General features: G+C 50.5%; 5 protein-coding genes across 5 annotated transcripts; 1 reads left to right on the plus strand and 4 right to left on the minus strand.

Moving 5' to 3' along the window:
- Positions 1-3,306: 3,306 nt before the first annotated feature.
- On the minus strand, positions 3,307-3,882 carry V8C40DRAFT_238665 (uncharacterized protein). Its single transcript, XM_083214494.1, has one exon. It carries the CDS (start codon positions 3,673-3,675, stop codon positions 3,421-3,423), a length of 255 nt encoding a protein of 84 aa, XP_083075432.1. The 5' UTR covers positions 3,676-3,882; the 3' UTR covers positions 3,307-3,420.
- A 5,837-nt stretch (positions 3,883-9,719) lies between these two features.
- Positions 9,720-13,765, minus strand: V8C40DRAFT_238674 (Lon protease C-terminal proteolytic domain-containing protein). The gene is made up of 4 exons (XM_083214495.1): positions 12,768-13,765; positions 10,622-12,687; positions 10,333-10,502; positions 9,720-10,150 (listed from the first exon to the last, which is right to left on the minus strand). The coding sequence occupies exons 1-4, from the start codon at positions 13,234-13,236 to the stop codon at positions 10,063-10,065; spliced, it is 2,793 nt and encodes a 930-aa protein (XP_083075433.1). The 5' UTR covers positions 13,237-13,765; the 3' UTR covers positions 9,720-10,062.
- A 345-nt stretch (positions 13,766-14,110) lies between these two features.
- V8C40DRAFT_238678 (uncharacterized protein) lies at positions 14,111-15,350 on the plus strand. Its single transcript, XM_083214496.1, has 3 exons — positions 14,111-14,230; positions 14,288-14,403; positions 14,491-15,350. The coding sequence occupies exons 1-3, from the start codon at positions 14,227-14,229 to the stop codon at positions 15,202-15,204; spliced, it is 834 nt and encodes a 277-aa protein (XP_083075434.1). The 5' UTR covers positions 14,111-14,226; the 3' UTR covers positions 15,205-15,350.
- A 22-nt stretch (positions 15,351-15,372) lies between these two features.
- Positions 15,373-16,935, minus strand: V8C40DRAFT_171661 (GNAT family N-acetyltransferase). Its single transcript, XM_083211609.1, has 4 exons — positions 16,627-16,935; positions 16,133-16,552; positions 15,825-16,071; positions 15,373-15,766 (listed from the first exon to the last, which is right to left on the minus strand). The coding sequence occupies exons 2-4, from the start codon at positions 16,471-16,473 to the stop codon at positions 15,542-15,544; spliced, it is 813 nt and encodes a 270-aa protein (XP_083075435.1). The 5' UTR covers positions 16,474-16,552; positions 16,627-16,935; the 3' UTR covers positions 15,373-15,541.
- A 2,969-nt stretch (positions 16,936-19,904) lies between these two features.
- On the minus strand, positions 19,905-21,159 carry V8C40DRAFT_171716 (isopentenyl-diphosphate delta-isomerase IDI1). The gene is made up of 3 exons (XM_083211610.1): positions 20,847-21,159; positions 20,420-20,758; positions 19,905-20,350 (listed from the first exon to the last, which is right to left on the minus strand). Exons 1-3 carry the CDS (start codon positions 21,040-21,042, stop codon positions 20,115-20,117), a joined length of 771 nt encoding a protein of 256 aa, XP_083075436.1. The 5' UTR covers positions 21,043-21,159; the 3' UTR covers positions 19,905-20,114.
- Positions 21,160-21,600: the final 441 nt, after the last annotated feature.

Below are 21,600 nucleotides of genomic sequence, written 5' to 3' on the forward strand. Positions count from 1 at the left end.
AATATACCTATCCCCAACACCTTTTTACACACACCCCCCATAAACTAAATTACTTTTTATGCCATTTCAAAACCCACCCCCCCCCCCCCCCCCCGGCCTGAGCGTCAGACGCAAGAGCCAAGGCTTGCAACGGAGGTACCTCCAGGAGCTATCAAAAGTTGGAGTAGCTCGCGTTGCCCCAAGCAGCTTGGGAGACAGGGAGCCTGCATGGGAGTCGGGGAAGCTAGCAAACCTGGGATTAGCAGTGCTAATGGCGACTCGCCGTGTGGCTAAATGGCACGGCCTCGATGACGGATTGGAGGGATGGCTTCGTGGATCGTGGATGGGCCACTTCGGAGCAAGCCCACGAGCACTTAGCTAGGTACTAGAGAGGGTGCCCATGAGGAGCCTCTGCTTAAGCGGGCCGGCTGAGTGCCAGATTTTCTACGAAGCACCATCAGGCTAAACAATCGAAGTGGCATCATGGCGGAGGGTGGTGGATATGACACGAGCTGGACGCTTATTTAGGGACCGTGCCGGACCCTGCGCCCAGGCCCTGTTTGCCAAACATGGCTACATGCTTTCCCAGCGCCCTCTCCATCTTCCTGTTGGCCGGCGCCCAAGGTTGTGGGCTGGACCTGGCTTGTCGACAAGGCTGCGTTGAACTCCTGGGATACCACTTACATGTATACTGTATACCAACCTGTGGCATGGGTCAGCGGAAGAGACTCCATCCAATCATCCGGTTGCTCTGTGCATGGGCATGTGGACACGCGACGGCAGGGCCCTTAGGTAGGAAGCCGAAGCTTAGGCTGCTAGTAAAGTTTAGAATGTCCTGCAAAACTCGCACCTAAACGGGCTCAGAGGAAGGGGATTTCAATACCTTACCTTTCCACACTGCACCTGCTTGTACATACAAATACACAGCGCAATACCACCAATGGAAAGCCACGGCGCTGCAAGCCGCTTGGAGTACTGTAGTGTTGACAACTGCAGATTACCCAATAAGGCATAAGAAGGGAGGAAGAAAGGGCCAGTGCTCCGTTCTCCCTCGCATAACGTAGCCAGCGGAGGCTTTAGCGATGTGTAGGATTCGACGATCTAAAACATGCAGAGCAGATCCCATATTTCTTCAGACCGCGGGTTAGTGAATTGCCAATCTTCGTCCGACGGCTCAAGAATCAAAGCGTGAGCCTTTTGCTCTTTACAACGCATCACAAGGCTCCAGAAACTGAGACCACGCCAGGTCCGGCGTCACCGATCCCACCCTGAGCCCGTCCGTGCGGATGTAGGATTATGCACTCCGCCGGTAGTAGAATACCAACTCTGTTCCGATATACTACTCGTACATGCCTGATGCTCCGTAGTTGTACCAGCATTAATATTAGCCTTGTCGCGACGGAAAGTTGGCTCCCAGGCAGCTTCAGGTACAAATGTTTACCATTGCACTCCTCCCTGGCAAAGTTGGGGACCTATTCATCCAGATGACGTTTGTGTGGCGGCCTGTCATTAGGCAGTACCTTTCCCTTGAGTGGGTCGGTCTCTTTGAATCCGGCTGGTTTGTATCACTCAATAGTATCTCGATGCCTAATGTGACCATGTAATGACTGTGCGAGTATGTACTTCAATTCGCGACAAGGCTGGGTATAGCCCTAGAAAAAAGAATCCCATCCCTCATTCTCATCGAATCCTAGGTGTGAAACCAGGTGTAGCCAACGCAGGCCCCAAGGCTCAGCCCGGTATGTTACAAAGATCCGTCTGTCCTTTTAAGATCCGACTGAGTGCTCCCAAGTTGCAGAATCTGATGAGAAATGAACGGGCCAGCATGCGGTCCGCGGACATTTTGGGAGGTGTGCCATTTAGCGTTGGAACGGCGCCTCCCCTTGTCAATGCGTGGCAGCTTGCCGGTTGGTATGACCCAAGATTTCCGAGATTAGTTTCTCCATCATGTCAAAAAGTAGCTCGTTCCTGGCAATGTAACGGGTACTTGGCAGATGCCGAATCAGGTCAACCCATTCTTCTACGGAGCTCACAGCTCCTCACTGCATATTGGCTTGAGCCATAGATTATATTGACGTTCCGCGACGGGGAAGTCGGATATAGGTATCGGTATCTTCGGAGTATTCCAGGCCAGGCCAGAGAGCAACGAGATTGCGATCCCTACTCCGTATTGTTCATTGCCAAAAGCAAACAGGATCCATTCGCGAGCAAGCCTTGACTTAGTGCGGAGCTGTCCAAACCCACCCGCTTACCCAAACCAATACCTCATCTCGACGCACCAAGTACATGGACTACCCAGTCCAAGCGGGTGAGCGAGAAAAAAAATGATAGCACTAGTCAAATGGCCCTGGCCAGATTTCAGGACCTCAGCAAGTCATCACTTGCTCCGTACCCGTGCAAGTATGTATACCACCAGGATCCCCTGGTCCGTCTTTGCATCAGGATCATGGAACAGACTCAGTGCGTGCATGAGAAGCAGCGTCTTCAGTCATACGAGCAAACATACTTCTGGCGAGAGGAAACAGCATGCTAAAAAGAGGTCTTCACTTTCTCTAACAGACGGGACGCGCTAGACAAATGGTCACATACCAACTGTCACTTATCGAAGACGCAAGCTTAGCCATCATCCACCGGGTGTCTCTCCCAGATCGGATTGGTGTCCTGCAGGAATCACAGACCGGGCATCTCAGCGCTCGCCGGAGAACCCCCTGGCGCGAGAACAAAGAGGGTTTGCTTTTTTAGAAAAAAGCTGCTCCTGGCAAATCGTATTGCGCGCGCTTGAATACCCGTGCAGCAGTGCGACCGTGCCATCCCGAAACCAGATATTGACACATGATGCTAATAATTCACCCGACGGAGTCACCCTTGCTCCCGCCCCTCCAATTAGCGAAGAAGATGTGAATGCTGGTTCCCTTATTGATATCTCAGTTGGGGAAAGGTGTCATTCGGTACTCATACCTGAAGCAGATGCTTACTCGCTTGAGTCTGAGTGTGCCCCAGGGTCCCTTGTTATATTTGCCACTGTACGAATTTCAGCGATTGCAAAACTCACCTTCTTCATTGTAAGTATAACTCGGTAATATCGAAATGTTCTGTACTTCGCAGTTGGGGTCAGCCTGAATTGCACAATGGGCCTAAGAAATTGCCTATCAAAGGAGGGGGAGACGATGGACCGTGGGCTAAGTGGTCCTAAGGCAGTTTCCGAGTTAGCCAGGTATCACTGCTGCAGCTTGCAGGCTGGGAGACGACCCGCTTTGATGCCGTCGACGATGCTCCAATGCCAGTCAGGCGGTCATTTCTCCCCAGATAAGCCATTGTAAAGCTGCATGAACCCTTGCAGCAAGCTGCTGGTACCGCCGTCATCGACCCAATGCCTCGGGCTCTGAACCAGTCATGATGTGGTCTGGTAGTTGCCACAGAAGACGTAATCACATCTCTCGTCTAGGTTCTTCCATGAGGCCACTCGTCCAGCCCTTGTCGAAGGACAGAATCAGAGGAGCGAATAGAACTGTAAAGGTTGTCCAGAATTCTCCCACCCCAATCTTTTGAGGCCGGTCTTTGGTACGAGTACTGTAGGAAACCCCTGTGTTGTCTGCTTTGAGAACGGCGTCTCTCTTTATGGAATACAACGTTGGGGTTACGTGAGAACACGCTGCCGTCTTTATTTTTGGTACCCTTGTGACGACTTGGCATCATTCTCACCTATTCTGATTCTGGTGCTTTCTCGTTGTTTTCTTTTGTAAAAAAGCAACTGGCAATAATACAATCAAGGCAGTAGTTTGCTTGGCTGCTCCGCATTTCTTGTTCGGATTCCTTTCCGAATGCGTCATCCGTGGAAAAAAAAGAAGGCCTAATAAACGGAGCGTTGATCTATGCATGGCTAAATCCCCCGACCCGACGACGCGTTAGTTAGTAGTTGGCGCCCATTTACGGCTCTCGGTCCTTGATCCCCTTGTTCTCTTTGGCAAGCAAAGTCTCAAAAACGTGCCAACTTGATACAATTAGCATGTTCACCATAAGCGTCACTCGTGGTGGAAATCTACCTATTTAAAGGAAAATCGTCTTATAATGACCGCCGACGGGAGACAGGAAAGCGCTTGTCCCACCTCAGCTGACGAGCACTGATTGTGATCACCGAAATAGTTTGAGCCATATCATACCATATGTACTGATACTGGTAGTATAGATACCGCTCTCTGACAATCAAGTTGGGTCGACAGCCGAAAGAGACAAAGAAAATAATGATGAGTATCGCTGGTAATCTTACTTGATATTGAGATAGATTGCCGTATTCTTTGCGTTTGTATATGAGAAGTGAGGAGCTCGAATATGTCTGATCTCTTCTGCCCGTTTCTTTTCAGATTCTGCCTCTTTTTTTGCCATGCATGCTTTTCTCGGCCAACCGATATTTGGTATCGGGGAACCAAGGTACGGCCGATCACCGAGATTCTCAAGACATGAATGATGTGTACCATCGTCGGCTGGAGCTCTTCAACAAGATCACGTCTTCTTTAGCTCCGTGCTATGGTCTTTATTAGATTAGCACCAAGACTATCCGGTTACCAGCTTTCAAGTCGCAAAATTCTGGGACAGTATTACTACTTTGTGATACCGGCAGACTCGTGTGCCCCATAATTAGGTAGAACTTTGCGTGCCGACAAAAGAGATAGCCGCTAATATCAGCCCTCCCTCCCAGCGGAAGGAGGGAACATTTGTATCCCTTGGCGCCATATGCGTTGAAAACGCTTGTGCTCTTACCGAGTAGGCGTAGCTCTAGTACGAGTAGGCTGGAGCTCAGGACGGATAAAGAAAGCTTGGTATACTCGTACTGGCACCCGATATAGTAGGTACGGAGTACTCCGTGCAGGGAGAGATGCAAATCTGGCGATGTGCTGAGCAATCCCTGGAATGCTGCTGGATGAGCATATTGTGTTAGGTCTCGAAATCCCCCGAACAAGGAGCGTCCCTTGATAGTAGCCACCCGAACAGCTTTCGACGACCGAGTCCTCGTATCGTCCGGAGTACGGATTCTCAGCACTCTCTATCCCGCAGCAAGCTTGCACCTCATCCCATCTGCGAAAGCATGAACTCCTAGCCACCGAGGCACTACTGTAGGCCTAGGGCATTCAAATTATTCCGGCGGCGTCGACGAGAGGCGGCGTTGGTGGACCTCTTTAGCTGCATCTCGTCAGCACGTTATTGCCTCTTTGGCATAGCAGAAGTGCCTTGGCACTCACCTGGGGCCAGTCAAGAGACACTGAGGTCAGGCACGGATTACAAAATACTGCTTAGGCTCAGAGTTCAGGTTCTAGCACCAAGCAATCGTATTGGCGGAGGCGAAGCTGATAGTCCGAGTCTGCCATGTCGGCAACGCACGTCGAATGTCGCCGCAGGACCAACATTGGGCCGGGAATTTGTTTTAACCGAAAGCAAGGTCTGGTGATGGCAATCGCGACCTTCATTCTTACCGTTGGGTGTGCCGAAATCACAGCGAATGGGCACCTTGCCAGGCACGAGGTACCGACTACGAAGCACTCGTACCCAGTACTTGGTATCTCGTACCCACTGCACTACAGGTACAGCAACCACCTGCCCGTGGGCACTCACTCTTCCATGCTACCTTACCTGTACTTTAATTTACCGCCAGCAAGGTGGCTTGGCTTGGCTTTCTCCCCTCCCAACGTCCCAATCGAAATTCTCCGTATCTTCACTTGCCTCGTATCTGGAGTAATGCCCCATGTCTCCCGCTGCACGAGCTCGAAAAATTGCAGTGGAAATCGACAGCCGCTACATTTGCATGCCTCTTACTCGTACATGGCCGCCCGGAAGCTGATCCGTGACGACGCCACGGCCAAGCAGCAAAAGACTGATCGGCATAAGCTCCCGGTTTATGCCCTTCGCTTCTCTGCATGTTTGTGTCCAATACGAGAAATACTCTTTGATATGGAAATTCATGAGCAGGAGGATGACTTTCTAATGCCATCACAGATGGTACCATCGATTCCAAGCTTTCTCTCCCAGATTGAGTAGGTGGCATCCTGCTGCCATGGTTGGCACTCTGACCACTAGTCAGACCGAGGGCTTTTCATCTCACGACGTACGAGTACAGTATCGTGAGCATCGAAGGACTCATCAAGAATCGTCCAAAGTAACGAAGCCACCGGGATCGGCTGGGCACCTGTGCTTCGGAAGGCCCAGGCCAATTTTTTTCCCTCCCATGGCTCTATAACACCCCGCCGAGACCCCATTTCTTTCTGATGGTCGCAGGACTATTGAAGAGCTAAATTTCCGGGGGACAGGGATATGCCCTCAAATGAATCTGGGGGAACAGCACAAGATTCAAAGAGATACAAGTCATTGCAGTGCGGCCACTCGCCCCGATATTGCGTGAAAGCGAGCTACAGTAACTGGGCAACCCAAAACATCATCTCTTCAAGGAATCGAAGAGGGGATGCAAACATATGTTACAGGCGCAGCGACAAAGAAAGAAAGAAAGAAAGAAAGAAATCAATCAACAAGCTCCAGGCACTGAGCTGCCTGCTAAAATCTCGCGTCCTCAGCAAGGGGCCTCATGCATCTAGTCTTGTTCCAGTAGGAAGGTGCATATTTCGGCTAGCCAGCCTTTAGGCCGTGAATACGGCGTATGGAGTCCGAATTACGAAGTACGAAATGGTACAATCTCATTTATTCCATGCCGGACGGAAAATTTGGGGGGTACACCTTACAAGAACGGGTCTGAGTTCAGGTACTCTTTGCGGAGCTGTCGTTAGGTTCAAGGCGCAAAGACTTCCTTCCTACTGAAGAACAGCTGACCTTGTTCTGCAGGATATCTTGCGACATATCTCGGATCCATCTAGCCACGCGGCGGCAGCAAGGCCAAGAGAGAGAAAAAATTATCTCACTCACAGCTCATCCCACTAGCAGGAGGCAGTACATGCTTTACTACCCCTACTACGGACTACCACCACCACCACATGCATGCTTCGTGCCATCTGGTGGGTATTTGGGGGGCTAACAATACGATCTTCACTTCTTCCGAGTATCATTCCGGGGAGGCTCGGCATCCAATGATGCGACAGCTGGGAAAGCTTCTCCCTGCTGTTACCACACCAAGAGAGTGACCAAGATAAGCAACAGCCGGAAACGGGAATCTAAAGCGCAGTGCCCCTAGTGGCCATGTCACTATTCCGTAGTCGGCAAGGAAACCAGACGGAAATTTTCTGACAAGCGTCTATTAGTATTTCATCACATCTCATCGATGTGGGTGGGGGGTTATAGAAGGGGCTGTGTGGCCCCGGTCCGTCGAGTCCACCGTGACATTCTCCTACATTGTTCAATCTTACATACATGCGACGAACGAACCCGTGCCAAGTACATGTACAAACTTGGCGTGGTGTACCATGTGTTCGGCGTTTTTTTTTTTCGGTCCTGGACCCTTTCGGCTCATGTACCAAGCTCGCCGTGATTTCTTTCGAGTCGTCGATATGATCAACGCTGGCAATCTCGCTAGTGACGCTTGAACTGCGTGCCCGGGGATTCAACTTCATACGAGGACATCGCTGCGCATGCGTCACAATCGGAGCTTAGCCATTCAATCGGAACAAAATATCAAAGTCCTCCCTTACTTCTCTTGGCATCCACACTTCTTTACAGAACACCCCAACCCCTACCAGTAGTACTGCTACAAGTGCCACACTGATGTGACTGGGGTGGATGAATTGACACGGGCATTCCACGGTGGAAGGGTCTGGACTGTACCGTCAGGATTTCGGATGTGTGACGGCCGCCAACACTAGGACTGTGCAAGTGGAATAGTCTGTCCCTTTTTACACCAAGATCCGACTACACATGGAGGACGAGTACCAAGTGGGAGTGGGAGTGTTGCCTTGTTCAGGAGTTACGGAATAATCACATCTTTGTTTGAGATACGCATATTGTCGCCAAGAGATAGGTGGATACATCACGAGCTCAACCCCCTCAGTCGTTTAGACTCTACAGCTTGTACTCGCAGCTGGTAAGTTCCGAATGCTCCGCGAAAAAGTTGACCGCACGCCGGGAGCTGTGAGTACGATCAGTATGGCAATAACGCAGTCTCCTTCTCGATGTTTATGTTTTGCTGCACCTGGCTTGAAATCAACCTCTTTCACCAGGGTCGCCACGTGCCAGGATAGCCCCTTGTTGACAGAAGTTTTCTCGTAAAAGGTCGGGGCCTTTTCTATTGTTTCTGCTGCTGTTCTTTACTGCGAACCGACATCCCTGCAGCACTTCAAGACTTCAGATATGACAGTGAGCAAGTGTCCTCATACGAGTACCCGTATGGAATCGGACTCCCGTTGAGTTGGTTCTAACAATGTCTCGCCTCTGGATTTGCAGCCCGAAGCTCCCTAATCGAATCACCGAGACGGCCTTGCTTCACTTATTATCTCGTGCTTAAAACTACGATGCCGAGCTCAACGAGCCGGGCTCTTGCTGAGCTGGCTGGTCGGCTCTTCGCCGGCCAAATCCATGTAAGAGTACCGCAGCATGACTATTCCCGATACAAAAGCAATGAGTTGCGTTTCGACGTCAGCCAAGATAAAGATTGAAATGAAATTCAAACATAATCTTGAAGACTTTGGCTCCATAGTGCTGCACCGTATATGCATACAACGCATACAACAACAGGGCACTCCGTGGATGCAGCCGACCTCCCTCCCTGCATTGGACCGGATACCCATTTTTCGGAGCAAAAATGTATGCAAGGAGAGCCAAGCGAGCGTGCGAGTGGTCAGAATACGCCGCCGGATAGCTAGCCACCGATGCCACAACCCACCATATGGCGTATTACATTTTGGATGGTGATCCGGGTGGGAATAATGAGACATGCCTCGATGATACGTCTTGATGATTTGGTAGGTATGGAAGAAGGATAATGTTTCGAAACATGGGAGAAAGTCAACCTAACTGGTGAAGAAGCAAGCAACTCAAGTTGAGCACGAGAACCAGCCACAGAAGTATGCCACCATCTCTGCGAGAAGATAAAACCAGCCCCTGTGTCAGGCTAGCTAGCCAGTTTGCTTTTCTTTTTCTTCCCTATCCATGCCCAGCTGAACACACTACACAGCCGTGCGCACAAACCTCCTCTACGTATGCGCATTATGCCACCAAGGGAAGTTTGACAACACAACCGTGCTAGTGTCGTATGTGTGTCTCATTTGAGAGAGCTGAGCTAGGATAGACTTGCGGGAGAATCAGTCGAACCGATACAGCTCAACCTTGGGCGGCTGATAGAGGCCAGGATCGCGACCTGGTTGATTCTAGCAGAGCGAAGACGTGTGGGCCACAATGCTTGCCTCTTTTCCTACGTATTGTTCAGCTGGGTTGCTGCTCTCTCTTTTCTTTTTCTTTCTTTTCTTTTCTTTTCTATCTTTCTTCCCTCCCTTTATCCCTTATGTCTCAGTTTGAATCGCTAGAGGTGGGAATGTGCCGGTGTCTTACCCTCACGCCACCACGCCCATGTGTTTTTAGTGCTGCAGCACATGGTCTCCTGAAATTCAAGAATACTCGTACACATGCACGCATTGCAGCTACGTAGATACCTCGGCTCACACCCCCCTCGTGCAATTTGCTCAAAAGAAGATTACAACATGAGCTACAAGGAATATACTGGCTATGGCAATACATTAATAGTATCAGCTCGCTTCTTCTAGCGCAGTGATGCAGTGACGGAATCACATGGAGAGCTCGCCTTGAATGATATGTGAGGAAACACATACGTAAAGCCTGTAGATTTTAAAAGTTCAAAAGACACGCCTATGACGCAGTGAACACCGGCTGAACAGTCCAGGATTACATGATGTGAAAACAAATGACATTGTCTTGAGTGAGCTTAACAAGGTATATCAAGTGGTCCTAGCACTACTAGCAACATTGGGCATCGGTGTGATGCAATCGATCTGAGGGTAAATTGTCTCAGATCCGATACATTTCAAACTATACCAAGCTCCAACTCCCTTACATTATATACATGATGCTAAATTAGGGTTACAATTGGACAAGCGGACTTGACGAAATCCCGAAATGCCAACCGGAAAGCAAAAGCCCTTACAGACGGCTCTCAATGCCGGCAAATTGATGGTCCTCAGCCCAGTGGGAATCGGGCCAGACCAGCCGGATGGCATCCCAAATGTGGCTATTCCAGTACTCGAGTTAGTAACACTGCTTTCTTTCGTTTTCCTTCTCTAATGGTTTGACGGTGAGGGCAAGGTGCGTAACCGTAAGACGCTGTTGCATTATGCAGCCAGCAATTGAGATGGAAATGGAATGGAGGAGGGGGAAGGGGGAAGCCGAGGAAGCAAGTAGAAGAAAGCTTACCCAACATGCAAAATTTCCAAGCCATCCTTGACTTCTTGGGGGAGATCCTTGACATCTTTGCGGTTTTGCGCTGGAAGTAGCACTGTCTTTACCCCCGCTCGGAGAGCACCGATGAGTTTTTCCTTGATACCTCCGACAGCGGTGACCCGGCCGCGGAGGGATATCTCACCCTGTGTTACATGTCACGTCAGCTATACCATTCAGTGTTGAGGGTTTTGGAAGAGGGGAAGGGGAAAATTTTTGCACGGTATGACATGGAAAAAGTCAAGCCCGGCGCAATGAAACGTACCGTCATGGCCATTGTAGGAGGCACTGGCTTGCCAGAGAATAGTGAGATGAGGGCAATGGCCTGGCCGATGCCGCTGCTGGGCCCGTCTTTGGGAATTGCTCCTGAGGGGCAGTGAACGTGAATGCTGCGATCCTTCATGATGTCGACGTGCGGCTCCGGGGTGAGGCCCAGCTCAAAGGCATGAGCCTTGACCCATGTGAGGGCAACCTCGACGCTTTCTTTGAGAACATCGCCCAGTTTGCCCGTAAGCTGCACCCGTCCATTACCGGGCATGTCTGCAACCTCGATGAAGAGGATGCTGCCGTTGCCGCCGGTGCTATAGGCCACGAGTCCCGTCACGATACCTGGACGGCTTGTCTTCTCGGCAATTTCTTCCTCATACTTCTCGATGCCCAGGATGTGTTCAATATCGTCGAGAGTGAGCTGCCGCCGGTATGTCTCGAGGGCGCTGTTGTCTCTCGCCTCAGCGTATTCAACTGCCTTGGCACGACATACAGAGCCAATCTCTCGTTCCAGATTGCGAACCCCTGACTCACGGGTGTACGACTCAATAATTTTAGATACCACCTCCTGGCTGAACTCAACTTGGTCGTCAGCCAATCCGTTAGCCCTGAGCTGCTTTGGAATCAGGTGCTGAATGGCAATGTGGCGCTTCTCAAGCGTGGTGTAGCCAGGAAGATAGATCATCTCCATGCGGTCCAACAGAGGGCCAGGGATGGTGTCGAGGCTGTTGGCGGTAGCGATGAAGAGAATCTTGGACAAGTCAACCGGCATGCCAACGTAGTGATCCTGGAAGTTGTGGTTTTGCTCTGGGTCTAGAACCTCGAGCATGGCAGCTGAGGGGTCACCGTGTACGCTTGCCGAGCCAATCTTGTCAATCTCGTCAAGGAGGAAGACGGGATTCGCCACACCGACCTTCCTGAGGCCCTGTACGATGAGCCCTGGCATGGCCGCCACGTACGTTCTCCTGTGCCCCCGGATTTCTGCTTCGTCTCGAACGCCGCCTAGGGAGATGCGGTGGAACTTGCGGCCCAGAGCAGTCGCAACCGACTTGGCCAGGCTTGTCTTTCCTACGCCAGGAGGTCCGATCAGCAACATGATTGGCGACTTGTCGACTGTGCGCTTTGACTTGAGCACCTGGAGCTTGGCAAGCTCCGACTCAGACGCATCACTCTTGGCAATTTCCTCTGAGTTAGGGTCTCTATCCTTGCCATCGGTAATAGTTTTCTCAACAGCAGCAGCATCAGCCTCTGCCTTTCGGATTTGTTCCTCCATATCGTCATTAATGGATTGTTTAAGCCTCAAAACAGCCAAATACTCAATGAGCCTCTTCTTTACCTTGTCCAGGCCGTAGTGGTCGAGATCAAGTTGTTTTCGGGCTTTGGTTAGGGTGTCAGGCCCTAGCCGGTCATCTGTAGCTGCTGTCCATGGGATTTCAGATACCGTCTCCAGCCAGTTCCTTGTTACTTGATACTCCTGATTCATGGGGGGCATTCTCTGCAGCCGTCGAAGCTCCCTATCCACAGCCTTGGCAGCATCTTGCGGAAGCTTTGAAGCCTGAAGCTTCTTCTTCAGCTCGTCAAGCTCAGACGCTTCTTGGTCTTCGTTTTGGTCATTCCCCCCTGGAGGTGGCAGAAATCCCATGCCTGCCATCGGCGGCATTGTATTCTGTCTTTTGGAGGGGTTCTCATTCAAACGGTCAATGATTTGAACGGGGACCGTCGTGAACGTAGTGATTTTAAAGTTGTTCTTAATACCACCAACTTGGCGCTCCAAAAGCTCAATGACTTTTGTGAGCCTAACTTTGGCATCCAGAGCCGCTAGAATACCAAGCTTTTCCTCGTGGGTGGCATCCAAGAGGTTGGCCATGAAATCAGCCAGCATACCAGCCTCCTTCAATTCTCTTCTAATGATGAGCATCTCCAACCGTTTTGTGACTGCGGGGGAGAGGGAAGGGCCGTTTGCGCGAGGGAGTAACGACGATATGCGAAGAATTGTGACGAGCTCTCTTGAGCGTAGCTTGAGCAGGCTGAATAAGTCTTGTAGCTGCTTGTCGGTGACGTCGACTAATAACGGAACAAATCAAGGTTAGATAAATGAGCCAAGACAGAGGGTTGTTTCTTCTGGCAATGGGGAAGAGGCATACTTTCGTCTTCATAATATGTGACTTTGGCTTCAAAAAAGGGACGCTCGCGAGTGATGCCGTCTACTCTAACTCTGCTCGAGCCCTCAACACGCAGAGCGAACTCGCCCGACCCGCGGCCGTCAATGCCCACAATCTTGGCCGCGACTCCGAAGCCGAACAAGTCATCTTTTTTCGCAGTGCCCGGATTGACGGAATCGATGCGAGTGTTATCAATGTCTTCGCCATTGGTAATGAGCAGCTGGCCGTCCGGGCCGACCAGGGGGGACGACACCGGGACACATGCTATCGGGATTGTGTCGATGCGGCCATCCGGGCCCTTTGATGCGGCGAGTTCGTAGACGTGGGCGAGGAGGGCCGGGATGTCGGGCCGGCTGGAGTTGACGGTGATGCGGTAGGCAAGGCCGGGTAACAAGACAGTTCCGCGAGGGAGAGGAATTAGCGGAAGTGTCGCGGTCAGGGATCTTCCCATTGCGATGCGATGCGAAAGTCGAGTCGAAAACCGGAGATGTGGTGAGGAGCGCAAGAAACGAATCAATCAAAGGCAAAAGCGCCTGCAGTAAGCAAAGTAAACAGAAGATTGCTAAGAAGGAGATGAGGCCGCACGCAGCAAAACAGTGGCCCGGGTATTAATTGATGGTCGTGAGAGGCTTCGTAGATGCGTAGAACGCGGTGGAAACATGAAGCACCAAGCGTCGAATGTTGATGCCAAACCCCGGCTTATGCCATAATGCTGCCGTGGTTTTAGTGGTAGCTTTCGAGTCAGTCCATCTATGCAACCCCGGCTGAAATGTTGCCGAGGCTGAAGATGGAGGGCGCCTATTGGCTGACAGAGGATGGGAGATGCCGCGCAGCATCTCGTGACATTTGAAGATCGAGATGAGAATGCATCGAAGTCGAATCGGCAAAAAGAACTGAATGAAGAAAGAGTAGAGTAAGTGCAGCAACTCAATGCGTATTTTACTTTTTTTTTTTTTTTAAATCAAACTCATATGTTGAATGTGATGTTTGCTGCGGCACGTGTGTGTTCAATGTTTACATCAAATGTTTGGGCCACATGTAGCAATGCCATGGCTACCGAGGGAGATCCCCAAGAATGGACCCATCCCATCTTGCGATATGTAATCCCATGACAATTTTAGCATGCAGTGTCACAATCACTGTCACTGACAACTTATACCCTACATTTCATACTCAATATCAGGGGAAAACGTGATGCACGGGATACAGGTGCCATTGATAAGCTGTGGATAGCTGGTTGTCACTCAGCAGCACGGCTATTACCTAGTAGCTTCACGGGCCTCTCTTGCTGAGTCATCCGCCAACTCTACTGCCTACAGCAGCCCACTTTCTTTGCCCATTAGCTTGTCGCGGGGCAAAATCCATTAAACCCACGTCGCGGTTCAAACGCGTCGTCCATTTTTTGAGAGAAGCCAACCATCACCACGTCACTCTCAACATAATGTGTAAGGCATCCCCCGTCCGTCCATCTGATTGTTTCATTGCCTAACTCTACTATCCAGCTGCATACGGCGGATACCAAAAGACTAGCTACGGCGCCCAGGGCGGCGATGACTCTGGTGGCTTCTTTGCCGGAGGGGGTTCACAGCAAGGCAGCCAAGGTGGTGGTGGCGGCAAGGTCAGTTCAGTTAAAATTCCCAGCAGACAAATCGAGTCAGCCCTCAATATCCAGGGCATGAAGCTGACATGTGAGAGGGGAAAATAGTCATACCAAGACGAATCATTACGGCCCTTGACCATCAAGCAGATCCTCGAAGCTGAGGAGCCGTACTCCGGTGCAGACTTCAAAGTGGACGGTGCTCCCATCACTCAAATCACATTCGTCGGCCAGGTCCGCAGCATAAATCCACAACAGACGAATTTGACGATCAAGGTCGACGACGGCACAGGGCAAATTGACGTTAAGAAGTGGATCGACGCGGACAAGCAAGGCGACGCAGAGCCCGGCTTCGAGATTGATTCACACATCCGCGTCTGGGGTCGTCTCAAGTCATTTTCCAACAAGCGACACGTTGGAGCCCACGTCATTCGACCAGTAACGGACTTTAACGAGGTCAACTACCATCTACTCGAGGCGACATACGTACATTTGTTCTACACTCGTGGCGCCACCGGTGACTCCGGTGCGGGACCAAACAACGCTGATAGCATGTTCGTTGATGGCGGCGATGGCTATAACGCTGGCGCCGGTGGAGGCCAGCTTCCCAGCAAGCTCTCTGGATGCACTGCCAACGCAAAGAGAGTGTACAATTACTTGAATGACACGCCGGGAGGCAGCGACGGAATGCACCTGAGCAATATTACGGGGGCACTGGGGTTGGCAATGCGAGAGGTGCTCACAGCGGCGGATGAGCTTCTGGGATTGGGTATCATTTACACGACAGTTGACGACGAGACATGGGCCATTTTAGAATATTAAGGGCAGTTAAGATTCGCACTTTTTGATATATTTTGGTGTACGGTAGAGACAGGATTTGATCAGTGAGAGAAATCTCCCACGCAGCTGACAAAAGCAGAAGCAGTAGAAAACTATAATGAGCGTACGACGAATACAAATATCTGAACAAAATTCATTCAAACCTCGAAGTGAGAAGCATTGAAGAAGTAACGGAACCGTCATTTCCTTGCAGCACAATTCTCATAAAGTCAAGAGCATTGAAAGGAGAGACAGGAGAAGAGAAAAGTCAACGATATCAATCTGGCCTCGTCTCACAGCTCCAGTCTCGGAGGGTTGCTTGGGAGGCTACAACAACTACTTACACTTTAACAGTCTCGATCTGGCTCAGAGTCGCCACAGCTTCATCAGCTCCCTTGACCGCAGGCTTTGCCACCGGCTCTCGCACCATTATGAAGAGCGGCACGGGCACCGGGCCTCTCTTGAAAGAGATTTCCTTGCGGTACTCGAAGCCGAAGCGCTCGTAGTAGCCAATGTTTTCGCGGGAGCTCGACTCCAGGTACATGGCGCGGTCTTCAGCATCGGCCTAGTTTGCTTGTTAGCTTTGTCTGCCACTAATTTGCTTCACTTTCATAGTTACATACCTTGGCAGCCATGTCCATGATGAGCTTTTTGGCATAGCCTTTGCCTCGGGCGCTTGGCTTGGTGCCAATATAAGCAAGGTAATAATACTCGCGATCTCCCATGACCTCGTCCATGGTCTCATGCAGAAGAGGCAGGACGTCTTCGTAGTAGCGCTTGCGGCCCTCAGAACCAAGTTGGTAGTAGAGGCGCCACATGCCGCTTCGGAAGATGGTCCACCAGTCGTCCATATGCATCCCGGGAGGCATCCTAAGATGAACAAAGTCAGTCGGGCCACACGTCTCAAGGCAAGAGAGATACGCCAACTTACCACAAGGCCACGGCGTCGTAATCAGGACCAATGGTCGTGACGACACCGCTATAGCAATGGGCCGAGACTAGATAGGTCATGATGCGGACGTGAAGCTTCCACTTGGTCTCGTCCGAGTAGCGGTCCTCCCCGTCGCCGTCGAGAAGATACATGCTCAGAGCATCGGCGGCAAATGCGTGGGCGAGAGAGACTCCCGCCTGCTCGCACTCGGCCAGGCCAATCTTACGAACAGACTTCTCCCAGGCCTGAGGGACGAGAGAGCGACGACGGTCCACAACGACGGCAGAGGAAGCTGTCGTAGCAATGGTATTGATCGCGGTCTTACTTATAACATGCGCCATGCTGGGCTAACTGTTATCTCGAACTCTTGCTTATTTGTCTTTTTATTCGAGTTCTTGTGTATCCTTCACTCGATACTGCCTGTATAAGTGGGAAACGCAAAAGAGGCGCCTAGTTTAGTGATTGACTCTAGTAGGCTCTATATGATCACTCACGTATAATATTCTGAGCACTATCGCCTGTATGAACTCTTGAAAGCTGGGATCTCGAAACGGGCATAAACCTGGAGGGGTGCTGCAGGCAATTGAGGCAGTCGCGTAGGTCAACCGACATCAATGTGGTGTTTAAGGCCACAGGACCGTTAAGTTGGGAAATTGGAGTATATAGGAGTTTTGGAGGAAGAAAGAAGAAGTCGAAACGGTTGGCAAAGATGGATTTGTTGTTTTTGTTTTGTTTCGATTTCAAGTTGGGGAGACGGCGGTGGATCGATATGAATCACCAGTCAAACAATCAATCACTTCACTGACGACGACCCGGAAGGATATCGTCTATGCAGAGGGTGAAGATAGAGACGGAGCCCACAATGGGAGAGCGAGACGAGTGTTTGTGAAGGCGGTGATGATGATGAGGGCGGCGGTGGTAACCAATGATGGTCAGAATACGACAAGAAGAGTCAAAAATAATAGTTGTGGTAAGCAGTGGTTGATTTAACAACACCCAAAGAGGGGGATACAAAAAAAGGATAGCCTCTTTCCCAAGCCCACGGGGTGAATGACCTAGGCTCAGTATATGAGTCTTTCTCTTTTCCCTTTCCCCGTCCGTTTTCCTTTCGCTTCTTTTCCTTGTTGCCTTCTATCCGGCGATAGACAGGACAATGAATAGAGTCGACGTGAGAACGCACTATCGTGGGAAATGGTATTGATGTTTTACCAGATCAGATCAGACAAAGGTGAGGTGGAGAAAAAGGAAGAAGGGTTGCCAGTTCAAGATGGGCAAGATTGGGTTCATGTAGTGGCAAGGGAACTGGGGACCCGAGAGAGATCTGACACGGATCTGCACCCCGGCAACACTTACGTGCCAAAAGTCCGCGAACGCCTCACAGTACCTTATAATTTTCATTATAATTTTATTGATTTTACTTAGTATACTATACATTAGTACCAAATAAGAACGTCTAATACTGTGTACACTAGAGTACTATAGGGCGTTCGCAGTCTTTTGGCACCTAAGTGTAATCAATCTTCGTCTTGCTACTCCTACGGATTACACGCAAGCTTGGACGGAATACGGCGTACAGGGCATCAATAGGTACAACATGGACACACAACGTGCATGAACACCGGTGGGAATCTGACAAGCGGACGCCGAACGCCACCGAGAGAGACGGGAGTTTGCCTAACAGAGATAACAGACACAGACCACTGCAGGTAGATAGTGTGGAACAGTCCCACGCTTGGCCGGCCGGAGTGTCCGCACAGGAGGAAGAGGTTGATTGAGGGGACCCGCGATTGGGCGGGTGGCCGAGGTCGTGGTCAGATGATGCGCCGCCTCGGCTGGACGGGGGGGCATCGTGGGATGCTTGCGTAGAGCATCCTCAGCTTCTGTGGTTTTTCTTCTTTTGAGGTTGTTGATGGTTGATGGCTTGCGTGGTGCAATGAGCTAATGTATGTACAAGATTGGCCACAAGGTGTCATACATGTCGATATACATGACGATATAGACCAACATCAATGACAAGAACATGTCCAGACAGACAGGTACAGGCGGTTTACCCGTACAGTACGGGCTTCTTCTTTGAATCCTAGCCTCAACCTTGCCGGTATTCCTGTTATCTAGATCCCTTCCCTAACGCCTAACCGCAACAGGCTGCTATCTCGCACTCCCATTGATAGCCCGAGTGCGGAGTCGGCCGACAACAACTTCGACTTCCACTTTCTGCTCCGATACCTCAGCCGTGCGTGGAGTCGGTTGGTGGGCCATCAAGCCATTTCCTGGGGGAGCTTTCAGGCGGCTCCAACGCCAATGGCTAGCTGCTGGGGCACCTGTAGCGCGCGCAGGGCCGCCGGTTCATCCGCTATTGTTGTAACTGGTTGGATTGGACCAACGTCCCGGCTGATTGCCGTCTCAATAATTGTTAGTGGCGCGAACGGCGGGCGATGAATGTGTGCTGATAAACTAGAACTATGGATGCTATGATGTGGCTATAGGCTTTGCTCTATCTAGCTGATAGTAATTGCAGATAATGTAATATCAACTTCCATTGATCAATTGTGCGTTCCAAAACCATCATTATGTAAAGCGGACTGCGGGAAGCGTGGGGGAAGGTGAGAGTGATACGAGCTGGTTGGCTGCAACGCTGGGCGCCTCCAAAAACGTGGCATGAGGAGAGAGGGTGATCGGTGAAACTGGGTGCTTCTTATCAAGAGTTACGAATTGACCTGTGTTTTGGGGGTTACACAGAGCGGACAGAAGGGTCATGTGAAAAATGACAACAGATTCTAGAGGGGATGCGGAGTGATGGTTTGCGGGGAGTGATTGAGGCTCTGGATTCATCGTGTGTTGCACTGACAGATCACTGGAACTGAGGCCTGACCGCATCTCACGAGGACCAGCCTACATTGTGCATACATGATAGCCAAGCGGCCGCGTGCAATGGGCGGCGTTTCTGTTATTAATAGCGTTGGGGCAACGGCCAGTTGGGGAAGTTTGGTAAGGTGCGGTTCCATGGCGATCAGCATGTGAATGGGTTGACTTACATGCACTCCGCATTCTTCATACTCCGAGTGGGATATGCGGAGATGGATGATGCCAACTGAGCTGAAAGGCTGATGGTTATTTCACGAAGCCATAAGAAGACAAGCAATGTATACTGGTTTAAAACTCTTGGGTATAAGCTATCAACTTTTGTTGGTGGCAAATTACATGTAGAGTGCCTACATATATTTGCAGGAACATGTTCTTTCTCGCCGTATATCGGGGTGGAAATGCCATCCTCCAACGGAATACTACACACAAGTCATGAGAGCGGCGTACATGTATAGATATCGTTACCGAAACCGGCAGCTTACCATTCGACCATAATTTGTATGTCTAGCCGGTTTGGAGTCAAGGTTTCTCGAAGCCTTCTTTTCCCCAGATTATTCCAGGGTAGCAATGGCCCAGTGCCTTCCACCTCGCACACCATTTCTTATACGAGTTCGTATACGAGTACGATGCCGCTTACTGCATTGTTACAGCCTTCTTTTGAACAAGCAACCATCTCTTTGATCCTTTTCCTGCGATGATTTTGGTCAAAGTGATTCATGCTGCACAAGGGACCATGCACATAAGACCGTAGATCCACTACTCCGTAGAAGGCTACCTGTTAGGCAGTATAAAAGCCTTTTATATGCCTAATATATACTATATGTAGCATTGATGTTGATAAACCTGCAGATTTTGAAACCGCAAAGGATCAGCTGAATATCAGCTTGAACAATTCTCCTTGCCATCGTGGTTATCACGCATTGGCACCTGATTCTACCCGCATGCACTCTAGATATTTCGAGGCTAAGGACCATTACAGCAGCACATGTAACCCCAGCATTCTATTCCATCTTCTATCGCCGTATTATTCGAGATGAAACAAGACGCACGTTTTGTCGAATTCGCTCGCTCTTTCGTATTATAATCCTCCGCCACCATCGTATTCGTATCAAACACATTACAGCATACGTCGGATCTCCTGCTCATCGGTGTACTTCTCCAGTCCAGAGTCAAGGCTCTCCCACCACTCGAAGAGCATCGAGTTGCAGATCAGCTTGAACCAAGGAGTAAACTTGAGGCTGGGGTCTTCGAACAGCTTCTTGAGGCCATCGGCAGTGACATATTGAGTGGCCTGCACTTCGTTCTCGTTGGGGTTGAGATCGACGTTGGCCTTGATGAAGAGGATATAGTCAACTAGTTGAGAAAAATCATTAGCTCAAGTTCCATCATATGGCCCATAGATAGGACAGCTCAGTATCGTACTCTCGTGCTCGCCCCATTTGCCGTCGCTGGGAGCCTTGTAGTGGATTCGGGTCAAGAAGCGGAAGTTCTCGAATGGGACCTGCTCCTTCTTGATGCCAAGCTCGTGATCCAGCTTGCGCTGGGCCGCGCGCTTGGCTCCGGCAATAGAGTCGACCAGGTTGGCGCCCGTCTCGGTGGGGATGCTCAGAGGGTGAGAGCAGCAGGTGTTGGTCCACATGTCTGGGAAGGTAATCTTTTCAGTGGCGCGCTGCTGGAGGAGCAGCTCGTTCTTGTCGTTGAAGAGGAAGACGGAAAAGGCACGGTGCAAGAGTCCTTTGTCGATGTTGGTCATCAGGTGGCCTGGAGGGGCTTGTGTTAGTCGAGAGAGTTTTGCCAACTCCTTCTGAGAAGGAATGGAGAGGAAGCAGAGAGAAGAGAGGGTTCGTACAAATCTTCTTGCTTGCGGTGCCAATTGGCGCATCGTTCTCGTCCGTTACGATGCAGACTTCGTCCATCAGACGGATCTGCTCCTCGTCGTGGCCTGAGAGCGCCTCACTGGTGGTGTCGATGTCGGGGAAGAGACGAAGGATGGTCTCAGCCGTAATCGGCTGCGCCGTTGTAGTGGTTGTTGTCGTTGTCGACATGGCTGCTTGTAGTTGCGCAGAGTTGAATTGACTTCTAAAGAGTCTCGCAATAGAAAAGAACGCTTCAGCCTTGAGCGGCGATGGGTATCAAGATTAAATATGAAATGAAATTATGCCCCAACCAACAATGCGGAAAAGGAAAAGCCCCTCTATCTTGGGATGGACCCCTGGCTGCCTCGTGGGGCTATATTGGGCGAATACGATTGGCTGCCCGATTTTGCAGTCAGGCTCTAAATTCCAACAGGCACACGGCTCAGCAGGCTCTGGCTGCTACAGTATGAGCAATGAATGTTATGGATGTTGTAGGTGCAAGATGTTCCTTCTTGCTATTCTTTTCTCTGGTCATATTCTTTTACAGGAACTGTTGAAATCAGTTTGCAAATATCCGTATGTTCACCATTTATATCCGTAGAAATGGCTTGTTCACATTCATCTTAATTCCAAGCACAGAGTACATCTACGGTTACCAGGTATGCACATTCGCATAGTGGCCAAATGAGGCCCTAGACTCCGCCAATCCGGGCTCAGGCACATGCGCCCCGTTCATGGTAGCGTCCA

Source organism: Trichoderma camerunense (assembly GCF_050948025.1).
Source record: "Trichoderma camerunense strain CBS 138272 chromosome Unknown V8C40scaffold_5, whole genome shotgun sequence".
Classification (NCBI taxonomy): domain Eukaryota; kingdom Fungi; phylum Ascomycota; class Sordariomycetes; order Hypocreales; family Hypocreaceae; genus Trichoderma; species Trichoderma camerunense.